This window comes from Heliangelus exortis, chromosome Z, assembly GCF_036169615.1.
Source record: "Heliangelus exortis chromosome Z, bHelExo1.hap1, whole genome shotgun sequence".
Lineage (NCBI taxonomy): Eukaryota > Metazoa > Chordata > Aves > Apodiformes > Trochilidae > Heliangelus > Heliangelus exortis.
In genome coordinates this window covers 3,911,389-3,939,256 of record NC_092454.1, presented here as the reverse complement: position 1 = coordinate 3,939,256, position 27,868 = coordinate 3,911,389, and the positions used below count along the sequence as shown (strand labels likewise).

Genomic DNA, 27,868 nt, shown 5'->3' with positions numbered 1-27,868 from the left:
TGCACCACATTAGTCCTAGCTCAAAAACAAGGTAATGTTATCTCAAGGTTACGATTCAGCATTACAGAAATCTCTGAATTTATGAAACAGCCCTCAGCAGGGGCTCTCCAACTCAGAAACACCCATGAATTTTCACACTTCAGTACCACTGCCAAACAACCCCTTAATCTCAGCAAGTTAATCTCAGCAGTTTAAATTTTCAAGTGGAGTTGCAAAGCTTTTACAACCTCTGTGCCACCTGTTCAGACCAAGATCAGTAGGGACAATGCTGATCATTGCCACTAAGGATAGCACAGCTCAAACCAGACTGCCTGCTATTGACAGCTGCCTGTCTCTGTCTCTGTGAAACTAATAAAGTGATTAAGAGCAGTATCAAAGCCTGAGTGTAACACTAACTTCTCCACTGACAATACAAGCAGACAATATCATGCAGCCCTGAAACAAGGGATGTGGAAATCACTCTCTTACCTACCTCTCCTCTGTTTCAAATTAGTCAGGAAGGTCATGAGTGCCAGACATGGAAGATTCAGATACTGTTCTAAGGTTTTTTTGCTTTTTTTTAAGATACCTGGGATTCACTGGCTATTGTGATGAATATCTCTCTGCAGCTAACAACCATATGAAGCCATAGAGAAAGCCTGCTTTCATTTCAAGAGTAAGAGTGCACTGAAAAGTAAGCCCTAGGAAGCACATACTGATACTCTCTGGGCTAGGAAACAGCAATTTAAGCTTCCTATAGCTTTTGCCTCCAGCCCCTCTTGAGCTTAAATACAACACATACCATTCAGGAGAAGCAACACAAGTCTATAGAACCTGTAAGTGTTCAAGTGTTCAAGATTTACACCTTCCTTGGGCTAAAGTCAGTCTTTAGGGAAAGAACACCCACAAAAGCAACCCACAAACCAGGCACAGTATTCACAAGTACTTTACCTTTGTTAGCAGCATGAAGACAATTTCATTGCTATCCTCATTCAGACAGGCTATAACCTTCTCATATAAAGCCACAAATTCACTGGTAGAGGCAATAGGAGTGAAGTAAGGAGAAAGGAGAGCACAGAGCCTGCGATTCTCCAGGATTGTCTGAAGGAGACGCTTACACTCCGACTTAGACCCAGTGATGAACACCTGAGGAAATTGGGAATGGTGTGAAAAACAGCCCAGGGTGAATCAACTGGAAGGAAAACACCTCTGAATTTCTGGAGAAGACAAGCAAAATTTTGGTCCTTTTTAAAAAGGATTTCTAAGAACAGACTGTGTGAGATCAATATCAACTAAATACTACTGTTCCGCAAGATAAAATGTAAAATAGACATTTTCCTACCACACTTAAGGACCATGTATGTTGTCTAGAGCCACCTAGAAATATCATTTTTCTGATGGAATAGCAAAACTAATCCAGATTTCAGCAACCCTGCCTGATATTAAGGAAAAATTAAACAAAAGTAAGGCTATGTACAGCTTTTCATAACTCCAGCTGTTAGGAGGCACCTAAGGACAGCTGTACATGGAAACAGATTTCATCTAAAAGATGAAAAAAAATTTGTGGACCCGAAGCAGAGCCTAATGCTTTCTCTCAGAGCACACATGTGATGTGAGAGGAATCTAAACACATCATTTGACGAGATCCACACCAGCTAGAAAGGAATCAATAACAGCAAAATACATGTCAATAAAACCTTTTACATACTACAAGTACCCAAGCTTCAGTTAACTGTCCAAAAATCCAGCCTAAGACAGTAAGCATTTATCAAAATAAACAGGAATGTCAGAGAAACAGCTACTTTACTTACATTCTAACTTAAATTCCCCTAAAGGCTGTGCAGAATTTAGATTGGAAAGGACCTTTAATATCATTGGGTCTAACCCTTAACCCAGCACTGCCAAGGCCACCACTGCCCCATGGCCCTCAGCACCACATCTCCAGGGCTTGGAAATCCCTCCAGGAATGATGGGGACTCCAGCCCTGCCCTGGGCAGCCTGGGCCAGGCCCTGACAACCCTTGCCAGGGAGAAATTCTTCCCAAGCTCCAATCTAAACCTCCAGCTCAATTCCTCTTCTCCCATCCCTTCTTCCTTGGGAGCAGAGCCCGACCCCCCCTGGCTCCAACCTCCTCTCAGGGGGTTGCAGAGAGCCAGAAGCTCTCCCCTCAGCCTCCTTTGCTCCAGGATCAACACCCCCAGCTCCCTCAGCTGCTCCTGGGCAGACTTCTGCTCCAGACCTTTCCCCAGCTCCCTTGCCCTTCTCTGGACACACTCCAACCCCTCAATGTCCTTCTTGTCCTCAGGGGCCCAGAACTGACCCCAGGACTCAAAGTGCAGACATAATTGTATATTATACCATTACTTGAAAATAGGATAGAAGTTAAAAGTTAATTTTCAGGCTTCTGAATGTTTCAGACCCCAGTTATCAGCATGCTGTTGGAATAAGCACAAGATCAGGTACCCAAAAACAGGGAATGCACTCACTTGGCCTAGAATCTCAATGCAGGATGTGAAGAACAGTCTTGTTGGAGGATTGCGTTGAGTTTCATCACACACATATTCCACTAATGTGAAAAACAAACTAGTTCCAACTTGCTTAATGGCAGGCATAGGCTGCACCTTGTACATATTTACTAATGCCCTAGGAAAAAAAAGAAGGAAAAAAAAAAAAAAAGAGGCAGATTAAATTTACATATGGAAAATAATCTGTGTCAATGAAGAATGTATCATTGGAAATATACAAATATATATAAGATGGATATTTCTGGGTTGCAGGACAAGCAAAGCATGGGTACACCAAATCACAGTATGGTTGAGAGGAACCTCTGAAGAACACCTGGACCAACCACGCTGCTCAAGCAGAACCACCTACAGCTACAGCTAAGTGAACAGGACTATGTCAGATGGCATCTGAGTATCCCCAAGGAGGGAGACTGCACAACTTCTCTGGGCAGCCTGTGTCATGCTTCTCATTAAAAGAAAAAAGTTTCCTGATGCTCAGAGGGAATCTCCTGTGTTTCAGTCTGTGCCCACTGCCTGCTGCCCTGTGACTGGGCACCCTTGTAAGGAGCCTGGCTGCACCTTTGCACTCTCCCTTCAAGTATTTCTACACAAGAATGAGATCCCTCTGAGCCTTCTCATATCCAGGTTGAAGAGTTCCAGGTTTAGCTCAAGTAATTTTTCTGCCTGAAATGGGTACCTCCAAACCTTAGAAAGTCTGCATAATCAGAGTCAACATGATCGCCAGAAGACTTTTTCACAGCATAGTTACAACAGATTATTTGCCTCTCAAATCATGTGTTCATTGTGTTCTTAAGCTATCCCAACTACATTTGCACTGCAATAAAATTTCTTATTTTACTTAACAGGCTCAGCAACAAAAGAATTTAAACAGGAACACTCTTTTCTTGTGTATTGCCAAGTGAATCTTTCATTGAGCTCAAAATCCCATCTTCACCGAGTCTGAATTAAACACCTGAACTGCACATGCAATTCCACAGTTGTAAACCCCAAAAACTAGCTGCTCCACAGAATTTTTCAGATTAACAATAAAAAATGAACATGTAGAAATGGAAACCAAATATTTTTACTTGTTCAGTGAGTATGCTAACCTAACTAGGAACCTAAATACACTAAAAGAATCCCAGATCTAAAAGATTAACAAAGGTATTGCAAAAATGGACCTCTGGGATGAACTCTAAAAAAGTCTTCAAGAGGAAGAGGCCCTTGAACTAACCCACACCACTCTTCCCATTTTATTTCTCATATTGAAAAGTTACTCCAACTCTTAAGTGTCTATTAAAGGACTATGTCATGCACAGCAACAGGAAAAAAACTAGAGAGATGTATTAAAAACATGCATGTAATTTAGCCTATGGCAAAAACTTGTGGCACAAGTTTGCTACTTTTGATATTTTAAAATAGAATCCCTGTCATCACTTGAGGTGCTTTTGTTGGGTTAGAAGGGATATTCTAATATATGGTACAATAAACTGACGTAGAAGACAACACTGTGTGCCCTGCTGTGGCTGAATAACCTTTTTAAAAACAGAGTAATTTCTTTAGGATTTTGTATGACAAAAATACAGGTCTCAGGACCCCAGCTCTGTTGACGACCCAAGCTGATAAGCATTAAGAGAAAAAAAAAAACAAAACAAAACACAAACAGGTTTCACATTTTAAAAAGGAATACATAACATATCAATGTCTGAACAACCTACGTTATAAAATTCTCCACATGGACTGCTGCTTCCACAACACATGAAGAAGGTGGCTTCAGAGCTTCTGCCTGCAGTTGTCTCACTTCTTTACGTAAAGCACGAAGCTGCTGGCTCACTGATTCATTTCTGTGTTTCCCTTCAAACTAAATGACAAATTTAGTCATTTCAGGACAGTATTTTCTGCTAGAACTTAGATGTTGCACCTATTTTTAAAAATGGAGCAGAGCCCAGTAAGAGAACTCTAAATACAGATGGTTTTAGTCCAAGAGCTTTGATCAGATTTAGTACATGATGCCCAATCACACGTCCTTGGTTGTGCTCCTATTTAATATATACACAATAATTCATGTCTTTTATGCAAGACCTTTTAATCTACAAGGAGTGGAACTTAAGAGGGGATCAATAAATTCATACACCAAGCAACACAGAAGTATTTCTGTGAACACTCTCATGCTTTGTATCATGGGCATATTTCCACATTCAGACATTGGGAAGCAGTTTAGCTTGGATGGTTTAAGCAAAATCAACTTTATGCAGCATTTATTATTCAGCTGTTGATCTGCATCACCTGTTTTGAGCATTGCATACCAGATACTTCAGTTAACTATGAAGTGTGTAAGTATTTATTTGGTCAACTGCTACCATTCTTTTACCACTGAGTTATTTCACTTTCATTATCCATGTCCAACAGCCCCAGGAAAGAAGTAATGCCACATCTCTAACCTGGATTGTTAGAAGAGCTGCTCCCTGGCAGCATTTATTTGAAGTTCCCCGGCACTCCACACGAAGGGTGATCTGCTCTTCCCTATTGACAAAGAGCTTTGGTATTTTGTCAAGTATTTCACTATGAAGAGCAACATGCTGACATTCCCAGAGGGCTGCAGTTCTGAAAAGCATTTAAGAAAATTACTGAGATCTTTATTGAAAAGAGTAACACTAAGAATTTAGTTACTACAAGCAAGAGATGAGATTCAATTTAATGTGCTGTACAAAAAGACACTTTCCTAGAAAACACAAAATGGCATTAAATGAAACTGCATCAATACTTCCAAGTAATAAAGAAATACATTCATAAAAACAAAACAACTAAAGACTATATGAGTCCTTTTAAATTATTCTATATGACAACCTGGAAGGAAATAAAATAGATCACCCTCTCCAGGAAATGCAGTTGTCTTCAGACAAAAAAACCTCAACTGTGAGTTTCAGTCAAGAGAAAAAGCTGACCTAAAACTGCTGCTGGAATTGTTTAGACACATCCTCTCTTGGGTTTATCAAGTTCTGCTTTGGTTTATAATACTATTATATTATTACACTAGGTGAGAACAGCAATAGATTCAACAATTGTGTTTGAAAATAATTCATCTGGATTCTCTTAAGAAGGAACACTTAAAAAAGTTCACTCACAAAGCTAACACTCCCACAAATCATATTTCTCTCATGGGGGTTCTAGTGCTCACCTTACAGCTACTACATTAGTGCAAAAGGGTTAACTTACTGTCAACAAATCTAGGCTAAAGGAAGGCTGTGTTTTAAAAAGTATGCCAAATGAGAATTTAGATGTCATCTGATGTAATCTCAGTGATTAGGTAAGACTTGGGTAGTCTTATCTTGGTTAAAGGAGTAGAACATTATAGCCAAGAAAAAAAAAAAAAAAGGAACAAGCAGCAGAAGTGAAGCACAGTCAGTCTTGTGCAAACACCACCAATGAGGCTGCTGTAAAAGACACTGAAAGACACCTGAAGACACTGCTAGACATGCTGGGGAGGCAGAGGGAAAACAGCAAGGTCTTACTTGGCATGTTGCTGCAAGATGTTAAGGTCCACACGCATGAGCCGAATCGCTTCCCCGTGACTCACGAGACTGTCAGAGGAAATAACTGGCACAGGAGCTTTCATCGTCTGGATGGGAAGAGGGGGCTTGGGAGTATCAAACTTCTTCAAATTATTCATTATCCTCTCTTTGGCTAGAAAAGAAAGCAGAAGCAAATTCCATCAATATCAAAAGATTAGGAGGAATGGAACAAACACACTGTATGTTTGAATGAAACACTTTTAACAGCAGACAAGTATTTCTCAGGACTCCTTCCCTTTTTGAAAAAAAAAAAAAGTGAAGAAACCTTCTTATATATATATTTTTTTTACAAACTGCATTTCACACAGCTGATTTTCATTACCAGCTCTACCACATAACATTAAGATCTAAGGCCTCGTTCTTTCCTTTTTTTCCTCCTGCTATCTCTACCTTCTACCTTTCCAATTCCTACCCCAATTATTCTCCTCACCTGACAGAGGCTCCCAGATGCAGTCTGCCAAGACAAATTCATCTCTTTTTCCTACAATTCATCTTTTCTCTTGTCTGCTCCAAGTTCTCCACAAAGCACAGCCTGTCTTCAGGTCAGCTCTATCCTCCTGCTGATTGCCATTAAGTTCTTTTGCTCAAAAAGTACCAACTTGCCTATGAAACTATTTTGGTTTCCTTCTGTTCCCTGACTTATTTTAATCCAATCAAATCCACCAGAAGAGAAATCCAATTTCACCATAACCTTAATATACCCACCATGACTATCCCTTCTGTGCTAGAACAACCCTTTCACTGTTCCAGAATCCCAGGAAAAGGCATAAGGAACAATGATAAAAAACATGAGACAATCTTTCTTTTTAGTTACAACAGCTTTTGCCTTTACATGTAGCTGTGTCCATCTAAACTTTGGAAAAAAAGAAGAAAAAAAAAAAGAAAGAAAAAAAAGAAAAAGGAAAAAAAAAAAAAAAAAAAATCAAGATGTTCTGTGCAGAAGCATTTTTACAAGCTCATCCCTGAAGCCCTATATACAACCTGACCTGCTATGGATGGATGGTAGCCTCTCACATGAGCATTTCACTCCCCTTGAAAATTTCATGAAAAATAGGGCACCCATAGAAAACAACCTGTATGAACATTATGTTTCTAAAGTAAGCAGGGCTTCAACATGCTAATGATTATTTTTGGCCCAGTCTCACTATCAGCTTTTTATCTCTTACCTGTTAAAGGGTTGGTGAAATCTGTTTGCCCTGCAGAACCACAGGTTGTATGGGATTCAACCTGAGCCTGCAGCCAAATGTTTAAAGCTTCCCGAAACTCATGGTGTATGAGTTCAATATTGACATATTCCATCCACAGCTCCTAAAGCAGAAAAGAATTAAATAATCATTCCTGCACTAGTCAGCACCATATTCTGCATCAACCTGAGCAACAGGGAAACTAAATTAGTATGTAAAAGAAGCCTCTGCAATTTAAACCATAGGAAAATTATTACTAGGTTAAAAAAAATCTATATTGAAGAAAAAAGTTTCAGAATTTTTGCCACATATACAGATAAGCCACTGAAAAATATTCATGACACTTAAGAGAATATGACAAGAACACACCATATAATTTCTAAAAAGTAAGGGTAGAGATTATTAAAACACTGTTCCTAAAAAAGTAACACAGAAGAAACCAAGAGAGCACGAAACATCATGGCATGTAATCAGGTTACAGCAGACTGCACTTCCAAATAGTCATATAGACTGAGGAATAAAAACAAAGCAGCCATGAGGAAATGGCCTTCCAAAATCTCCTCTCTCAGGTTTTTTAATATACTCACCATCTAGGCTTAGTGGACAGAATAAAATACACTTCATACTCACAAATTTGCATTTGAACCTGATATATTTCAGACTACCAAGAGCAGATTTCAGCATCCAATCTTGTCATTTAAAATTCCAATTTCGATAATCCTCTAAAATTATCTTAGAGCATAAAAAGAATTACAGAACAGTACAGAGTTCACACGTTATCATTATGATATGCAAGAAATCTACTCACAAGCTCTCACTCAAATATAAAGGAAAGCAGTCTGGGAGAGCACCTTATGAAAAAAGTCTGAGCTGTGAAGGTACCATGCCTGCCATACACCTATATTAAAAGCCAGCAACACTATGTCTCTCACTGCTTTAGAGGACCCACTTTAACAAGTAAAGTGAATTTGGGATCTTGGATTGGGATTGCTAGTGTCGTTAGCACTTCACCTGCTGATTCTGCATGACTTTAGCAAGTCTATGTGTATCATACTGCTTTGGTAAAGAAGGGATGTATGTGTCTCCTTTCTGGAAACTCTCTTCTTCCAACCACAGAATATAAACGTTACAAAGCCTGAGAAGACAAAAGCAAGAAAAAAAATACAAAGGAAATAATAAATCAGTGTGAACTTTAATTGCCTGTACAGGGGGTACTACACAGCAGTCTCATTCTGAGGTTTAGTGCTGAGGCAACAAATAACACTGCAGTAACAAATAACTACAATAACACTACTGACAGAGCCCAACGTGTAGATGTTTTTGTGAGTAGTTTATTAAGTGCCAGTTCAAAGACCAGCGGTGTAAAGAAGTAATTCAGAAAAACATGAAGGGCAGTAACAAAGCATAACAGAACAAATTTTGAAAAGAAAAGCATATACAAATTAGCAAACATGACCCTGGAGTGGAAACATTTCTTAAGTCAAGGAATCCTGTTGACAATCCCACTTAAAAGACCAATAAAGGAAAATGAGTACAGCAAGTTCAGCTTCTCATCCCATGACTTCTCTAGACTGCCTGCTCTAAAAGCTCACACCTGAGTGACATCTTGTAGTTTCTTGCCAGACTCAAGTTCTTGACTAGTTTATTCCCCATTCCTCCTCTTCTAACACTGTATTTTAACATAAACAGACTTTCCTTCAGTTGGCATGACTGTGCTGAGGGGTATGCTTTTTATAACCACATCATCCAAACTTTCCTGATTAAATACAAGGAACTAGAACACCATTACATTTTTTGGCTGTGACACTAAATATCTCCAGCAAACTGCTATTTTCTGTACCAGTGTCACTGGTGAAGAGAGAAGCAGTCAAGTCCTAAGAGACAGCTCTGATGAACTCTGCCCACATTTTCCCTCCTGTTTAGGTGGTCTTAACCTTCCTGAGCATAAGATTTAATTGGTGTTATGTTGGAGTGGGGACCTCCATTGAAATGAAGGACTGAAAATATCAACCAAATTATAACCACTGAGCATCTCTGGCTTATTTTTCAAAGGAGATATTTCAGTTGTGCCTAAGCAATTTCTATACTAAATTATACCCTGAAATGTCCTTACTTCCCATCATCTGCCAATGAGGGGTTGCACAAGAAGCTGGGGTGAGACAGAGCCAGGACAGCTGATCCAAACTGACCAGAAGGATTTTCCATGTCAGATGACATCACATTCATAAACCAGGGGTATTTGTCTGGGGTGGAGGAGCACTGCTTGGGAAGGCCTGGGAAATGGTCAGAGGATGGAAGGAAAACTGTGCTGTGCATCACTTGTTTTGTATATTCTATTATTAATATTCACTTCTTGTTTGTCCTATTAAACTGCCTATCCCAACCTGTAAGCTTTTACCTTTTTATTTTTCCTTCCAATTCTTTGCCCCATCCCACAGGTGAGCAGTGAGTCAGCTGAGGTTAAACCACGAGTCTTTTTTTTTTTTTTCTTTCTGGCACCCAACATGGGGTTCAAAGGCTTCAGATAAAAGATGTAATCAGCGTGTTAAAAAAAAAAAAATTGTTCTAAGTATTCACTGCCTCTGTTAATTAGTCACTGGTCGCAATGCTGGTTTACCTGCTCTCAGAGCTGCAACATGTCACACTTTGCTTGGTCCTTGCTGTGCTGGCTACCAGCTCTGGATTCTGGACCACGGCTACCTGTGAGGCTATTTCATTATCTACACTCAGCATTGCCATCATCTCCGCACTTGGAGTGCCATCTCCTGGAGACCACTGATAATTACAGTTTTTACCTTGACTCCTCTGGGAGCCAACCTACGGAGGAGACAACTTCCCCTTCTCCACCAAGCCAACTAAAACAGCATTTGATAATTTTTAATATCCTTGGGATGTTCCAACCAGCATGTTCCTATTGCTGTGACTCCTGACACTGGCTCACGTTTTGTCTAGGGCTGAAAACCCACTTTTAAAATACCACTAAGATCAAACCCCACTGAGGGAACTGTGGGAACTCAGATCCCAGCAATATGCCCTGTGGATACTCTGACCCTCATAATGAGTGGTGCAGCTAAACAAGAGGTAACCACTCACCTCCTATCCCTGAGTGAGATGTGGGATATGCAAAAAGATTTCAGTTATTGTCCAGATGAGCATATCATCACCTGGCTGCTCTGAATCTGGGATAACAGGGCTAGCTGTCAGGAATGAAAGGGAAGAAAGGCCAAGCAGTGGTATCCCTGTCTAGGGAAAGGCATATTGATAGTGACTGGAAAAATCATGGAATGGTTTGGATTGGAAGGGACCTTGAAGATCATCTAGTTCCAACATCCTCATGTCAGGGACACCTTCCACTAGAACAGGCTGCTCCAAGCCCCATCCAACCTGGCCATGAATACATCCACAAATTAATCTGGGGAACCTCTTCCAATGCCCCATAACCAGAATTTCAAAAGGAGAACAAGCCCTCAGCCTCTGGAGGTGACTTCTGTCAAGCATGCAGGGCAGGTATCCTTTCAAGGAAGATGCTTTATGTCACCCAGGCAAGTGGGACAACATGGAGAGAGGTATCCAGTACCTGCAGGAATGAGCAGTGCTGAAGGTCATTAATTATGACCTGAACAACATAATCCCACAGATCCAGATGAAGTCCACACACAATTCATCTGGCAAAAATTTGTATGGCACACACCACTGCCAAATGCCAGCTCATTGGCAGTACTGGCCTGTACAAAGACAAATGATCTTTCCTGATGGTGGACAAAGTGTCTGGCCAACCCTGACAACAGGAAGAATAATCTCTTTTCCACCCTACATGCCTGTATCTTGGGACTTTGTGCCCATAAAGTCCAAGAAATTGATCAGAAGTTCAAAAAGATATTTAAAAACTGTTCCAGAAATCCCAGCAGCTCCAAGAGGATAGGTAGTACTGCTCACCTGAATGGACCTCAGTCTCAGCTATTAGGAGAAATGTCCTGCTCAACAGAGAGGATACACAGGGGCACACACCACGGGCTACCCTGTGATTTTACCTGTGGGAACATAGAGTCACTGCTTGGGAACTAGCTGGCCATGGGTCAGCAGGTGATGATCTGCACTATTTTTTTGTATTTATTGCATTATTACCATCATCATCTTCCTATATGTTCTACTAAACTATCCTTAACTCAACCCATGAGTTTTACTTACTTCCCCCCCCCAACCACAATCCAATTCTCCTCCCCATCCCACCAGGGGACAGGGGCAAAGTGTGTGAGCAGTTGTGTGGTGATCACTTGCTGGATGGAGCTGAACCATCACAGTGACCAAAAAGGATTTATGATTTCCTTTGTTTGCTTGTACAGTACCTATTGATTGCTGGAGGAAAGCTCAGATCCCTGTTGAAGACCCCTGAACAAGAGATTCTTTCCAAGTAATCCTTTTAACTAGTTTCTGGGAATATCCAAGTAGCCTAACACTACAAATATTTCTTAAGGGGGGGCTTCTCAGACAAAAAGTCTGTGTAACAGAACCATGGGCTTCTGAACAGCTCAGCTACAGCTTCAGTGTGCAAGAGATAAATAGCTCTTAAAAGTTACAGATACACACAGAAGGGAGAATCCACAAGTTGTGATCATCAGCCAAGCCCCAGTGACTGGCCATGCCCATCTCCTCAGCCTGCTCCAGCATAAGATGATCTTATGCTAAGGTTTTGGTTTTGCAGAGGTGCCATTTTCCAGCTGGCACGAATTACACTTGTCACAGCCCAACTTCAGTACCCTTACTGGGCAAACTACGTTAACTAAATCACGTGCTGAAGTCCCCAGTAAATTCCCCAGTGAAGTGATTTACTCAAACATTAATTTAGGCCTTGGTATATGTATACACAAAGTACATATTGTACATTTGTAGCTAGTGATGTACATACCAGTAACAGGTACCTCTAAACAATTGCTTCACCACTATGGGGATAACAACAACTCTATCAACATTTTATTTTTAGTAGCAAAAATCCCCTTCAAACACAAGCTCTATCAACAGAGGAACAAATCTGACTCCAAAGATGTATATAACTAGTGCCCAGGATACACCTAGGTCAGCCAAGGGTCCCTCAGTCATGTCTTTCAGGGCTAAGACTATTCTCTAGCAGCAGCTCAGGTGGTTATATTGAATAGGATTAACCTGGGAAGGTTTGGGTTGCTTTTTTTTTTTTTTTTTTTTTTACCTGACAAGTTCCTTATGCAAGTCTGGTGAAGTCAGGTAATGGGACTGGCTCGAGGTCTCTGGAGATTTGTCACTGCCCTCTCCAGGACTGTCCATCCTCAGTGCTTTACTGGCAGCATGGTGGAAGTCTGCTACCTCTGTTAAGCGCTGCTTCATTTCACTCAGCAAGTTAACATGAGCTGCACTCTGGAAAAAACGTCTTCCAATGCAGCCATCTACAGGCAATCTAAAGATGAACAAAAAAAAAAAAAAAAAAAAAAAGCACAACAAAGTCTGGTTGCAAGTGTCAAATCAGCAACTCTGCAAATAAATTGACTGTTTAGAGCAGTTCCCGCTGCTTCCAGGTGCAGTCTCAGTGAGAGACACTTAATTTCCTTTGACTTAACCAGCTAATCTGCTAGAGCCCTTCTGATCAGACTCACCCATACTGTGGCCCTGGACGTTGAAGGTAAAGGAGGAAGAATTTCTGCCAGATGAGTGGCATGAGAGGGTGATCAGCAGGGGTGGCAAGGGCCTGGTGAGCCCAGCGGTAAATCATGAGCCTCTGAAGGGAAGGAACGATGGGCAGCTTCAGCTGGGTCTGTGCTTTCTGCAAGAAGAAAGATTTTTCAGAAGGTGCTTTATTGCCATGTCCTGTAACAGGCAATAAAGCCTAACCCCAGAGATTGACAGGGTGAGAAGGCAGCAATTACCATGCAGAAAAATGGATTTACACATCTACTACAGGTCTTGGTGGAAGAGTGACCGAGCTCCTAGCTGGGTTGTGCTACACCTCTGACACTTTAAAAAAAAAAACACAAACACAAAAGAAGTACCAGGAATGAAGGGGATAGTGTGACAGAAGGCCAAGATATGAGTCATTAGGGTTAATTACAGTAAATTACTGGACTTTCCTCACAGTGTTCCCAGTTTAGGCTTCCATAAGATCTCCATAAGATCCTGTGATGCACATAGGATGCCCCAACCACTACAAATATGTCTTAAGCCACTTGAGGACACAGAATTCTACACCGTGCTACCACTTCTACCTTTTTCCACACTCCCTTTCATACAGCCCTGCTGAAAAATCTAAGTTTTCAAGACTTAACTTTTACTTAAAGTAAAACTAATGTGAAGAAGGAATAATGGAAGGGAAAAAAAACCATTAACATTTTTGCAAAAAGCAGCACAAAGGCAATGCAACATATGAGTAGCAGCTCTCCATATTAGCAGTGTGGAATATGACTCCATGGAGCCACTGCATCATTAAAATGTCACACACCAAGCTCCCAGGGACAGCCTGAAGCAGGAGGCTTTTCTGAGTTTCCACATCTCAGTGCAGAACCTGGCATTACCTCATCCCCTACACCAGACATCAGGAACCCTCAGCACCTTTTTCACCTTCTCCCCACATTTCATCTCACCATTTTCCAGGTAAATCAAGAGATGCAGGCCAAGCAAAAAACATCTCCCATCCAGAAAGATGCTTGCATGGACCAGCAAGGTCAAAGCCAGATCTATTTTCACAAAGCTTCATAAAGCACAGAGAAAATAATCTATTTTCATAGAGCTTCTAGACTGCTTTGTTCATTAGAACACACTGGAAGTGCTGAGATGAAAGATGTGTAAACACTTCTGGACAGCTTCAGTTTCCACCTGATTCATTCCAGAGTCACTAACTCAATTTGGGCAAAGAATCTGGAAAATACTGCAACATGGCTTGAAGCACATCTAAGTGGCTTGTTAATGGAGAGACCCAAGGAGTTCTGCAAATCTTGGAAATTAATTCAAATAATACAGAGAAAAGTAAAGCCCAGATTCCCACAAAATTCTAATAATCTGAAAAATGCTCTTTGAAACAGACCCATTTTCTCAGCTATAAAGAAAGAGTATCTGCATTCCCCATCTCAGTGGTACAGAATAAATCAACTGAAGATAAAGCATTGAGACTTCAGAATCATGCAATAACACTGACAAATGACTCAAGTTTTTTATAAATAACAGTATACTAAAAACAGGTATCTGCAAGGTACTTTTTAAAAATTCAACTCAAAATGTTGAGGAAAAATTCCCTGAAGTATGCTTTCCTCTGGAAAGCCAGATAAAGCCTAGTTATGCCTTTATCCTGATAAGAAAAAACACTTCAGACAAAAATCACAAGGTAAAATAATAAATAGTAATAAAACAATAATAAAAAGGTACAAGAGAACACTCTTCTCCAGTAGCTCTGTCTAATCAAAGTGGGTGAGCAGTGCTCTCACCTTCAAAGCTTGGTCAGGAGTTACAGCATTAATAACCAACTCTGCCTCCACAACTCTGCGAAGCTGTGAATCTTCTTCAAATATTGATTCCATATTTAACACCATCCACGAAAACCAAACCTGTAAGAACAGTAATAACACAAAAACATTGTTAGCAAAATGACAGGAGCATGATCAGGAAGCTTGCTGCTTTTTTAAGAGAGTAAGTCTGTGCCAGACTCCCATTATAAAGTTGCAAAAACAGGATTACATCCCAGCCAGAGAACTGAGACACAGTTTCCTTCTTAGCTACACTCAAAACACTCTGATTTCTGTATAGTCTTGAGACAGAAGGGGAAAATGAGGGAAAACTGACAGAATTATCCAAAGTTCTGGAGGAAACACCTTACTCAAGCCTGTAAAATAACATCTCTTCCACCTGCACTACACATCTCCAGCAGGGATACTGCAGGGTTGTTTTTTTCCCTTTTTATTTTTTTTTTCTTGCTTGAATAAGACAACTGCTTCAGCAGAGAGAAAGCAACTGATATTCAAAGTATTTAATCAAACTGATCTAAGGGAATAGTCAGGCTTTACATATTTTCTTTCATTAAATATACTGAGAACAACTAAAGATTAAAACCAAATCTTTACTAATAAATCCAATTACAAATTGTTGGACACACAGACAGCCTTCCCCTGTGCAAAATGTCCACATTCCCTTTAGCAAAATTAAGCCCACAGCATTCTCACAGGCTAAATTATGATTTTGTCATAAGAAAACTCAAACACAGGGATAAAAAAAAAAGAGGAAACCATATTAAAATCTGCAAAAAAATGAAAAAAAAAAAAAAAAGAAAAAAAACCCTCAACTCTTATGTACTGCTTATCCCAGGGTTATTCATGCAAAAATACCACTCACCTGAGAGGAATTGGCATTGCCCTCAACAAAGGAAGGTGTCACATTGCCTGCCATGATCCAGCTAAGAAGTGAAGACAGCAGACCTTTGTCACAATGATAGCCCAAAGCATTCTGCATGGAAACAGAAAACATTTGAAGTTTTTCTGTAAGCAGCATAACAAGATGATTCACAAGCTACAGGTATGTTACTCTGCCCTTCACCCATGTCCCTTTCTGCCACATGTTGCTACTTCCCAACATTAGCTGAACCCAGATACCTCTGAAATGTGTGCTTGTACTTTATTTCTTTTCCACTGAAAATATTAAGAGTGACAGCATCTGTTTTTTCAGAAGAGGATGATCTACTTTTGTTCTAACCTCATTATCAAACATTTGAAATGCAAAGAGCACTGACTAGAACACTGAGAGCTCATGAATGAGACCTGTGTTCCAAAGAGTTTAACTCTTGTTACTATTAAAGTATATTTCACTCATCTTGACCTACTTTACAAATCAGACCTAAAACAAATCAGATAACATAACCCCATTATCATTCATCATCATGACTGCTGTAACATTTCAGGAAAACACATGTGCACTGAAATTAGAAGGAGAAACATACAGAACAAACCATTTACTCCACAGCCACACCATTACACCATACCCATTTACCTTGTGCTGCTGGTAAAGCAGCTTTTGGACACAGTCCTCTTGACTGTACTGGAAAGCAGCTTTACACAAGTCATCCAGCAAGGTGAGTGTTGCCTGGTCCCTGTGCCACAGCTGCTGGCTGGTAAGGACCTGAACCCAGAATTCCAGTACTCCAGCTGGTCCCACTCCATTTGGCTGGTCACTAAGAAAAATGTGAGTCTGCCAAATTAAAGTGTAAAATTATTCAAGAGATTGAAGCTCCAATGGAAGGAGAAGAATCTGGTGAACTGTTTAACTTGCATGAGGTTTAGGATCTAGCCTTAAAACAAATAATTTACAATGATTCCCCATGCTAACCTAAAAATATCTTTGTCAATGCCCACTTCCAAGAGACTGTGGGGCCTGGAGAGCTGAATATCCTGTGCAACCAGCAAAAACAGATGCAAAAGCTTTAAGTAGGACCTGCAGCAGAAAAGGCACTTATTTCAGAAGTGTAGCCTGCTCCTCCTGCAAAAGGACTTCCCAGAGCTTCTATGTTTCCCTTTACCCCTCTCTGGTGTTGGTGGACCTTGATTCTTGGCTTCTCTCCAGAAAAAAGTAGTAGTTTTCTAACACAAGCACATTTTTTTCATAGCAGAGCCATAAATCAATGGTCAAAAGTTTTCAAACATATATCTGCTGCATTCCTCAACTAACATAAGCAAGAGAGTAGCTCTGCATCTTACATTCCCTTTTTAGGCAGTTTTGACCTGGTATTAGAAAACACTTTTCAAGGTGTCTAGAATGCCTTTATTGCTGTTATGCTGTTGATACCTCATGGCTGCATAACTACCAGATTCAGTATCCTTTTTAACTTTAAACACTAGAAGTCAGTCAAAATAAGCCTACCTGTTTTTTGTTGTAGTTTTGGGGTTCTTTGTTTTGTTTTGTTTTTAAAAGAAAAAGCTCTCCAACCCCTCTTCTTAAAAAAAAAAAAAAAAAAAAGAAAAAAATCTTACCTGTATCATACTACTGAGAAGCTTAACATTTTCTCCATAGTTAACTCCTGTCAAGTGCTGTGTTACTTTTTGGGTAACCTGCTGGGTCATGCCTTGAGGAACTCCACTATCCAGTTGAAGGAACAGTTGGACATAAGACAAAAACCTAGGGATGTCAAATTAAATTAATTCCAAAATTTATCCTACAGCACAATACATAGAAAAGCTACTTCTAGAAAATTCAAAACCAGCTCAACAGCATTACTGACACCTATATGCAAGGATTTTGATCCACAACCATGCTTGCAGGTTTTATTGCTCCATTTTAACCCTATCATAGGCACAGCACAAGCAGTTCACAGCAGATTAACACAAGACAGCTCAGCAGGTCTGAATACAACTCTTGATCCACACCAGAGAGAGAACCAGGTGGCCCAAGCCAAAAGCACCCAAGGACTGATTTACCAGAAACACACTCCCAGTATTCACCACAGTTAAATAACATTGCCTGCTTATCCTTCTGGCTCATCTCAACACAACAGCTCCTTGTCAATACAGCTCTCTGAAGACCATTTCAGAGGCAGAGTACCAGTTATTGGTGCTGACTGTACCTGTGGGGTCAGCAGGAGCCTGCTAGAACTACTTCAACCACAAGCAATGTCAGAAAGTAAGTCAGCAAATGAACCAGATCTACTTTCCCATCACCCATGTCACATTCTCAGCAGATGCAAAACCCAGAACCAATCCAGGTAAATTTAGCAGTTAAGATTAACTTTCATTGCTTATTATCAATAAACATATAAAGAACATGTAATGCTTACTGTTCATTCTTCAGGAGATAGTACTGGCAAGAGTAAAATAAGGGTAAAATTTTATTCAGCACGTGGACTACTGTTCTCAGGTATCTTGACTGGACAAGCACACCCAAAAGAGGGATCCCTTCAGCACAGAACTTTACAATGCTGTCAAAAAAAAAAAAAAGAAAACAAAACAAAAAAACCAAACACACATTGACTATCAGCAGAAAGGGAGACAGGGTGTGAAAAGAGATGAAAAGACACTCGTATCTTTACACTTCACCTTTGAAATCCTAAACAGCTAAATCTACAGAGTTTTTTCTTCAGCTGGAGGAGTCATTCAACTGCTGACAGATTTAGTATTTCCTGCACTTCTAGGGGGGCTTGTGTCCTGGCTCCCAAATATAACTGGAAATGGGGATCTTTATTGAGTTTCAAGCAACTTCAAGCTCAGGGTCCTTATCTAACCTCACTACCTGCCTCCCTCTCCTTGTAGGTGAAGGAAGAACCTACAGAGGAAGTTTCATAATACCTGACGTCTCCTCAGGATGGATGGTGCTCTGGACATCTTTCTTCCCTACATACAGATGGAATGCAGAGAGTTTCCTTACAGTAGGTACTTAAACAGTGTCAGTCAGCTAAGATGAATGCTCCTCTTACTGTCCAAAAAACTTACTAGTGGAAACTTATTTGGTACCGCACTCAACATGGTGCTGCTAACTGAGGAAGGTCACACTTAGGAAAAGATAGAATATTTAATTTTCATGATCCCAGATGTTTTGTATTAAGTCACCAGCATACAATACACTGCTTTTTGTTTATATAGAAGACATATCAAATGGTTCTTTGAAAGGGCAGAGTGTCTGGGAAGAAAAAAGCACCACTCAAAAGTAAAGAGTTCCTTCTTTTTCATTCCATGCTTGAAGTCACATAAAACTTTCAAGAAGCATGTTTGTATCTACAACAGAACCATAGAAGAATGCTTTACTTTTTAAAGAGAAATTGTCTTGGCTATATTATATGCATAAAACTAGTTACTTAAAAATTTTAATATGAGAAAGACTAAAACTGAAGAAACACCAGATTCAGGGAAAACACATCTGCAAAAGACTGATTAATCTGTCCCTGGCTCTATACTTCAATCAAATAGTGCACTTGATTATGTGCAAAAACCTTACCTACAAGCCAGATGAAAGCATTGAAAAAGACTGCTGGAACACAGCCAAGACCAGAAGGATCAGTATCAAGATTAAAAAGCTCTTTATCATTACTTCTATAAGTAGGTTTTTTTTTCCCCCCCTCCCTATTTTCTGAATGAACTGCTGCAGCCCTGCTAAAAAAAAAATTATCTGTAGAACAACCTTTCACAGTGTGGTTAAAAACTATTGCTGCCCATAGCAATCATGCTAACCCCTCAGTGTGAATACCACTTATAATGACTATTTTGACTCTTAGCATGAAGGTAAAAAATACTCTTCAGAAAACACACAAAATAGCACACTGTGGGGAAACTGCAGTCCCTGAAAAACCCTTGCACAAGAATTCCTTTGTTATTCCAAAAATGGGTAAGGAGGGTAACAGCCCTCAGTTCATCACCAGGCAGAATGCTCAGCCAGCAAGGCCATCCCACCCAACCAAGGTTAACACAAAAAAAATTCTCTCCCTGGTGACCCAGTGTGGATACCACTTAGAATGACTTCTCTGACTCTTAGCATGAAGAAGGCAAAAAATATTCTTCAGAAAACACACAAAATAGCACACTCTGAGGAAACTGCAGTCCCTGAAAAACCTTTGCACAAGAATTCCTTTGTTATTCCAAAAATGGGTAAGGAGGGTAACAGCCCTCAGTTCATCACCAGGTGGAATGCTCAGCCAGCAAGGCCATCCCACCCAACCAAGGTTAATACAAAAAAAATTCTCTTACTTGTGACCCAGTGTGAATACCACTTATGACTATTTTGACTCTTAACATGAAGCAAAAAATACTCTTCAGAAAACACACAAAATAGCACACTGTGGGGAAACTGCAGTCCCTGAAAAACTGTTCAGACCCTTGCACAAGAATTCGTGTTATTCCAAAAATGGGTAAGGAGGGTAACAGCCCTCAGATCATCACCAGGCAGAATGCTCAGCCAGCAAGGCCATCCCACCCAACCAAGTTTAACACAAAAAAAATTCTCTTACTTGTGACCCAGTGTGGATACCACTTATGACTTTTTTGACTCTTAACATGAAGCAAAAAATACTCTTCAGAAAACACACAAAATAGCACACTGTGGGGAAACTGCAGTCCCTGAAAAACTGTTCAGACCCTTGCACGAGAATGCCTGTGTTATTCCAAAAATGGGTAAGGAGGGTAACAGCCCTCAGTTCATCACCAAGTAGAGTGGTCAGCCAGCAAGGCCATCCCACCCACCCAAGGTTAACACAAAAAAACTCTTACTTGTGACCCAGTGTGGTCATTGCCAGAGCCAGGTAACAGCCCAGAGGGATGCCTGCCTTCACAGCCTTCAGGAGGGGGTGAAGTGTCACTGACTCTGTCACGTCCAGGATGCTGTCAGGCACAGGGACTGCAAGCCAGCCATGCTGCATGCCACAGTCATTCCTGTGCAGCTTCAACCTCAAAATCAGACCCCAAGCCCACTGATTAAAGGAGGTTTCTGGTGTTTCTCCATACCTAACGATGCTGGCTAAGTAGGAGACCTGGAATAAAGCATCAGAAACAAAAATGAGAGCACAGCCACAGCACCCATGGCATTAGGCTCGGATTTGGGTCAGCTTGGATGAGTTTCTTCTTCTATCACAAACCCACAATGAAATTAGAGCAACAATAGTTATGTCAGACACACCATGTAGCACCACCAGTTCAGTTTATCTGAATCAAACAGCTGTGATTTCCACTCCCCCATTTCCATTTTGGCCCAGGCCACCAACTTAAATTGTTTGCCTGAAGCCTTCTAAACTAGACTTGGATTTAATTTTATTTTTATTACTTAAAAAAAAAAAGTACCACACACAACCATGAGTAATGTCTAAGACTACTAGCAGAGGGAAAACAAAAATTTATATACAGAAATATATGCCAAAAAAGTACCTAAAACATTTCAGCCTAGAAAGAGGTCTATAACATGGACAAGCAGAGTCTGTCATGCACACATGTTCCTTCTCATGTAGTCCAGATCAGAAGGAATTAAAACTCTCTGGGCAAAGATATTGTACACACTTTGACAGACCAGTGTTAACTGCAGAGGTGGGAGTCAATGCAGATATTTCATCCTGTCCAAGTGGGGGTAAAAAAACCTGTGTTATTTTCACTCAAGTTCCAGTTACAAGCTCAAGGAAGTGGCAACCAAGCAGAAATAGGCTTACAAAGTGAACTCATCTAACTGACACGAGACAACAACTTACATGGAACTACTGCAAAGAAGCAAGTCAGAAGAGAGCAGACACAAAAAGGAACTTTCAGAGTGAGGGAAGAACAGACTGAAGGAAGAAGCACAAGGGAAAAGAAAGCACTGTACACAAAATACTAAGCTAAAGCATAGCTCAGTGCCAAGAGCTCTGAATAAATAAATAAAAGCATCTTGGACTGACTAGAAGTTTTTAACCTTGATCTTCCTATCCTTCCATTCCCCTTCTGTAACTTGGAGCCATACCTTTCTTGGTCACCAATGTGCTGTAAAATCAACATAATAAATATTTGTAGGGTTTTCAAGTAGACAGCACTGACCATTACTGAAAAGTTCCTAAAGAGGTTATCACCTGAGTCTTCAAGTAAGACTAAGAGCTGGAGACACAGGAAGGTTGTCTCTTTTGTTCACCAGTAACAGTAAGCAATCTTTCATTAAGCAAGGACTGTCCAACTCTGCATGAGTAAAGGATGCTTAGGAAGAACAGTTGGTGAGTATCCAACTACAGGTTGGATATTAACAAAACTAAAAGGGGGTCAAATTTAAAATGTCTACTTTTCATATAGATGCTTAGCAGGAGTCTAATGCTATTTTCAAATAGTTCTGTGACTGCAAGAAACCCGAGGGCTCATGTATTATCATGTTCTAGGGGCAAAGAGAGCACGGATTTGAAAAGAAGAAAATAAGGACTTGGTCTGCAATTTTTCTTGTCTATCATCATCAAGAAGCTATTCCCTTTAATTCTGAAGAAGGATACCTGTTTTATGCTTTCAGAAAGCAGCCCAGCATATGGTTTCTGGGAGAGATATTTCTGATAAGCTTCCAGGACCATCAGTGCAACTTCAGAGTGGATAGCAGGATCCAGATGAAGAGCACCCTGCAAAAAAAAAAAAAAGAATGGAATCACAAAACTTTGCCTCATTCAACTCTACATTCAACTGAATGTAGAGATCATTCAAAAGATCTCTACAACTGCAGCACTCAGTTGCACTACATGAAAATAAATCTTAATTAGAACAACCAGGAAGAGACTGCAAGTACTGTAATACCCAGGCAAATATCTTGGGCAGTAAGAAAAATGTCAACACAGCATTGAAGAATCATGGGCTCACAAATGCAACATAAAGCTCAGCAAGTAGAGTATTTCCAGAAAAAAGTTACCATAATCACTTCCATTCTGTGAACTTGTAACAATCAATCTAAATCTGGCATTTTAAATTACACATATACAGACACTAGAAATGTTGCCTTTAAAAACAAAACCAAAACAAGGTATCATGAGGGGTTTTTTTTGTATCAAAACAGTAATTCCTCAGATTAGTTGCCACATTGCAGAACTGTTTTTCACCATGTCAAAGCACAGAATTATGACACTGTACAGCAAAGACCTCACAGTTAACTTCCCCACCACTGCTTTCTATTCATGTGTCATCAAGAAACAGGGAGAAAAGGTACAGCAATCTTCATGTACAAACATGAGCACAGCAAAGGGAAGAGTTCACTATGACCAAACACACTGATTACAATGCTAAAATGGACCCCTGAACACTAGCAACAAGACTTTGCCCCAAAATTATTTCTGTTTCTCTCTGAAAAAGCACTCACCCTTGGTTGGACCCTGAGCTGGTGAAGCTCCTGGAGTAACCCATTCTATGGAGTTGTTAAGTAATCATTACTTTTCTTGCATTGTGAAAAAACACACCTGGACACCATCCTGAAAACCTGTCACACTAGCTTCATGCACACTTCTTGGAGGATTCCTCTATTTCTGCACCCACAGACACCTTAATCAATTGACTCACAGAAATTGTCCTGCCAGCTGTTTCCTCTTCTTTAGAGAGAGGAAACTCCTGCTTAAATATCTCTTTTAATCTCAGTTGAAGCACTACAAGAAAGCAACACAAGCAAATCCTCAGGCAGAATACTACAAAAGGAATGTGACGTTCCCATCCTATGCCACCAAGTCTACAGACATCACATAAAAGTTTGCAATTAGCTGACAAAAAAACTGATCAAGTTCAGGCATCCTCTTTTTAATACATACATGCTCACCAACTCCCCAGTTTAGACCTTCCAAGATAACACAGGCTAGTTTATTTTCCACTGTTGTTAGACTGTAATTTAATAACCAGTCACGAATCACTGCTATCTCAGATGAAGAAGGCTTCCACAGGTACATTGGCAGTTCTTTAAACAGATATAAAGAAACCTTTGGGGACAAAAAAACCAAAAAGACCCATCAGTATTTGGTATGGAACAATCATAGGCATTGTGCCCCATTATTTAATGAGTGATATGATATAAACACGCAGACATATCTTTAATATGAACTATTCATTCCATTATCTTACAGCACAGTCTGGTATGACTTCTAATTTTAACTGGCTGCCTCCTGAAATGAGGGATGTCAGCACTTACCATACCAACTTTCTCGATGGTCTCTCTAATTCGATCCAGAAGAACAGAAATTATCTGGGTATGGATGCTGGCAATGGATCCCAAGAGCTCTCGACCCACTTTTGAAAATGTCTCTCTTGTGGAAAGACTAACATAAGATACCTGAGAAGGTGAGCAGAGAGAAGTTACTGGTTATGTCTGACATTAACTGACACTACAATGAAACACCTTTTGGAAAATACAGAACCAAACTGCTGTTGGTGACACTGGCCCAATAATGTCAATATTAAAACTAAAGCTGACTGCCCTAAAAGATAAGGAAATGATAATTTCAGAGTGTCGGAAACAATCCAGAACCACACACAAAAAAAAAACCCACCACAACAGAAAATTTCAGAGCTACTAGTTAGACATGCATAGGAAATATAAAGCAAAAGAAATACATGGTTTTGATCATTTGTTTCATTCTGGCTTGGTGTACAGAAAAGCTTTTCTTTCAAAGAAAAGCCCAACCCACATGCTTTAGGATATTTTAATTCAGTATTAGATTATAAAACTTCATTAGTTCACTTTTAGTTCCACAGCAGAACAAACGACAGAAGCCAGGAATGTCTCAGCCTTCCACTGGTAAAACAAAAAGCTTAATCATCCTTTTCCTGAATATATTCACCTCATATATCTCCAGAACAATGATTTTGATAAAATCCTCATCAACATCAGCACGTTTGATCTGTGCCATCTGAGCAAATGTGGTGAGCAGACAAATTTCTTCTGAGCAGTTCATTGATTTGAGATACTTTTCAAAATTTTCAAGGTGCTCCGGGTCTAGGGAAAAAAAAAAAGGCACACAGAAGAAACATGTCATAGGATGTTAATTATCAACAATTACACGTTTATCCACTGTCCACTGAAGTAATCAGCAACAAAGGAATTACCTCACTGGAGGCTTAGTATCATCTCTTCAAAACAGATGGTACCAGATCCTTTAAAATAAGGTACCCACACGATTCAGCAAACATGCGAGGCACTCATAACAAAAGCTAACACTGGTTATACTCAATTTTTACAAGTATTTTATCTATGCAACGTTGATCATCCACAGGTAGTAACTGCTTTGGGGTCTTTTTAAATTACCATTATAGTTTTGGTTTTCATTACATATTGGAGCAGTTAATTCCAGAGATTGAGTCCAAACCATACAAAAGCATTCTAGCCTAAATCAGCACACACTCATGAGAAAAGAGAACAGCAGAGAGGTTTTGATCAAGCTGAGAGATTGTTCAGTCTACATACTATGATCTCAAGCAGCAATTAAACTGGGGAGATCATCCTAGGCCAATTACAAACAGAAATATTTCAAGCATCTAGCCCAGGGCCTAGGTTATGTCCAAGAGTTACAGCAAAAGTCAGAGGAAATTACTGAACCCAGTTCTTTGGAAAATATCTCTGAAGAGAACTGAAGTTGAACAGAAGGGCTAAGAGATGTTTTCACTTTAATTCAAGGCAGGCTTCCTCTTCAAAACCCAATAACAAAATGGTGTTGAATGCAAATAAACATTTCATTCTTCAGGTTGGAGATAAAGGTACAAAGAAACCTGTGTGCGACTTTAAAATAACTTTTATTTCCTCCAAATATATTAAGAGTGTGAAGCAAAACAATGATTGAAAGTTGAATTTGAGCTGTAAAATGGTCTGGAGAGTGGTCAGTTTCCTCAGTTTACAGCAATCTTATCATAGCATTTGATATTCTAAAAAAGCACCAACTGTGGCACTCAGCTGTTCCATCTGCACAGGCACGTGCTCAGCAGGCTTGTGATTAAACACTTCCACTTAGGTTATGTTCTATTTTAAGGGCTTTCAGGAATTTTGCAACTGTACTTCAACCTGAGAAGGTCCAACATGTACAGCCAAAACATAAACACCAAGCTAGAGGATTGTGCCATTTAGGTAAGGAGTTTCTCTACTCTGATGAATACAATCTGATGGTTCTGGTGGATGCAGCAGGCAGACAGCAGGTGGCTCATCCACTCATCTTCCTTTCCTAATGCTAACTTTCATCCTTGCAGCAGCAGCTGCAGAGCACTCTAGGTTTTGTTGTTGCAGTTTGGGGGTTTTTAAGGTAGTGAGTTAGGACAACAACAAAAAAAAACCACAACAAAAAAAATTATAAAAAAGACACCATGACATTGCTAGATACAAAGGCATAGCAAAGTGAGCTGTGGCATGCAGCAGGGGTAGGAGACACAAGTAACAAATTCTATTACATCAATTATCATGTTTTTATTATTATTACTAAGGATAGAACAGCTGAGGGACAGAGGAGTCTGAAGAGAGACAGAAGACAAAAGGAGGATCTGTTAAAGTTCAGAGCAAAGACCATAAAAGGAAGTACAAGGACTGATGCCAGCTGCTGAGTATCTGTGCCCCAGACCTTCTCTGCTGCCAGTCACAGTGGTGCAAAGCTCTCAGCCCCCTGCTTCAGCTGCACCATCCTCTTCTCCATACCTGGGGTGGCCTGTGGGCAAACCCCACACCAGCCTCAAACCCACACCAAGACATTTCCTGGGAGTTGGGACAATGACAAAGGGAAGAGGCTCCACCTGAATCCTTTTGTCTCCCAGTGGGGCAGTGACATTTACACCACACGTTGCTACTTGAGCCAGTACTCTCCCTCCTTCACACATCTGATCACACCACAGCCCAAGTTAAGAGAGACCCTGAAGCTCAGTGGCTCCTCAAATCTTGGTAATGGCAGTAAAGGAACTAGAAATGTTGCTCAGCAGGTTCTCATTGCCAACTGCAATGAAGCAAAGGCAAAACTGCCAATTCTGTATGTACATTAGTTACAGAGAACACATTTGTACTCACATGGATATCCAATATTAAGAAAATGTGTTCCATAGTAAATTTATTAACACTTGGTCCAGCTGAAGAACACCTCAAGCAACTGGACTTCCCATATCTCTATGGGGTGACAGTATCTGGTAGCTCTTAGTCCAGAAGCCACCCTAGGAAGTGTAGCTCTATCACTGCACTCCACTTTATCATGCTATTGTTACCTACCCCTTAAAAGCAATTACACTCCTATCTCTGCACCTGGAAATCTAAAGCTTCCATCAATTACCAAGGCTTGCTACCACCTGTAGATTAGATTTGCTACTATTAACATTTTTCAATATTAATTTGGGAAGGGAAATCAATATAAAAGGTTCTCTCCCAAGAGTATGTTAATGCCACACTCTTCAATGGTATGAATTACAGGAAATTAAGCCAGCAGTATACTTGTGTCAGTCAAAATAAGATCAGATGGATTTCACCAAGAGAACTGCTGATATTCCCTGTCTAGACAACTGTGAAAAACAGCATTGTGCTGAGATTACACATGGAGGAGAATGAAGAGAATAAAAGTATCCTGCATCAGCATACCAGGGGCTTTAAAAAATAAAAGTTAGCTAGAAGCAAAACAAAGCCTCAACAAAACAAAAGGACCAGTGTTTGCTATGGGCAGAGCTGCAACCCACCACATCATATTGCACTCTTTCTTGGAGATGCAGCAAGAATTTCTTGCAAAAACAAAAATTACAAAGTCCTCCTAAAAAAGAGTAACTGTTACTGTTGCTGGCAAGTGCTAATCAGATCAGCACTTCACAAAAGCATACACAGCTACAATCTGCATAAATAGCCTTGAAGAGCTGAGCTTGCACAGTCAAGACACCAAGTAACCTCTCATTCTCACAAATTTTCCTCTTTTTCCATCAGAAGGCTTGCTCTATGTGGTGACAGCTATCTGAGCTTTCAGGTAGCTGAAAACTGAAACCACCAGAGGGAGATATGCTCTCCTTAAAGACAGCAGAGAGGCTTTGAAGTAGGGAGTTACTGCTTTGTTTACCTGTCTCCCTGCCAATCAAATCCTGAAATATTTTCCATGAAGACAGCAGAAAAGGGAAGCAGGCATTCCAGCTGGCCTCTAAGCAACTTTGCTACAGCTGAAGCTACCATAATGACTGCAGAAATCAACGTAACACAGAGTCATCGGGAAATAGGAATAGTCTGTGGCATAGAGGACAAGAAAAGC

The 27,868-nt window shown here is 40.2% G+C and overlaps 1 protein-coding gene across 1 annotated transcript in view; it reads right to left on the bottom strand.

The window, feature by feature from the left end:
* Positions 1–27,868, bottom strand: part of EPG5 (ectopic P-granules 5 autophagy tethering factor) — a 64,032-nt gene that overhangs the window by 19,388 nt on the left and 16,776 nt on the right. Inside the window, exons 12-30 of the mRNA XM_071731401.1 lie at positions 24,464–24,618; positions 23,815–23,955; positions 23,441–23,605; positions 22,154–22,273; positions 20,430–20,689; positions 18,011–18,151; positions 17,211–17,355; positions 16,234–16,431; positions 15,583–15,693; positions 14,682–14,801; positions 12,864–13,030; positions 12,443–12,667; positions 8,251–8,374; positions 7,222–7,363; positions 5,996–6,167; positions 4,925–5,087; positions 4,202–4,344; positions 2,466–2,622; positions 931–1,125 (exon numbers count right to left, since the gene is read on the bottom strand). Of these exons, the coding sequence (XP_071587502.1) occupies positions 931–1,125; positions 2,466–2,622; positions 4,202–4,344; positions 4,925–5,087; positions 5,996–6,167; positions 7,222–7,363; positions 8,251–8,374; positions 12,443–12,667; positions 12,864–13,030; positions 14,682–14,801; positions 15,583–15,693; positions 16,234–16,431; positions 17,211–17,355; positions 18,011–18,151; positions 20,430–20,689; positions 22,154–22,273; positions 23,441–23,605; positions 23,815–23,955; positions 24,464–24,618 (3,044 nt within the window). The remainder of the gene's footprint in view (positions 1–930; positions 1,126–2,465; positions 2,623–4,201; positions 4,345–4,924; positions 5,088–5,995; positions 6,168–7,221; positions 7,364–8,250; positions 8,375–12,442; positions 12,668–12,863; positions 13,031–14,681; positions 14,802–15,582; positions 15,694–16,233; positions 16,432–17,210; positions 17,356–18,010; positions 18,152–20,429; positions 20,690–22,153; positions 22,274–23,440; positions 23,606–23,814; positions 23,956–24,463; positions 24,619–27,868) is intronic.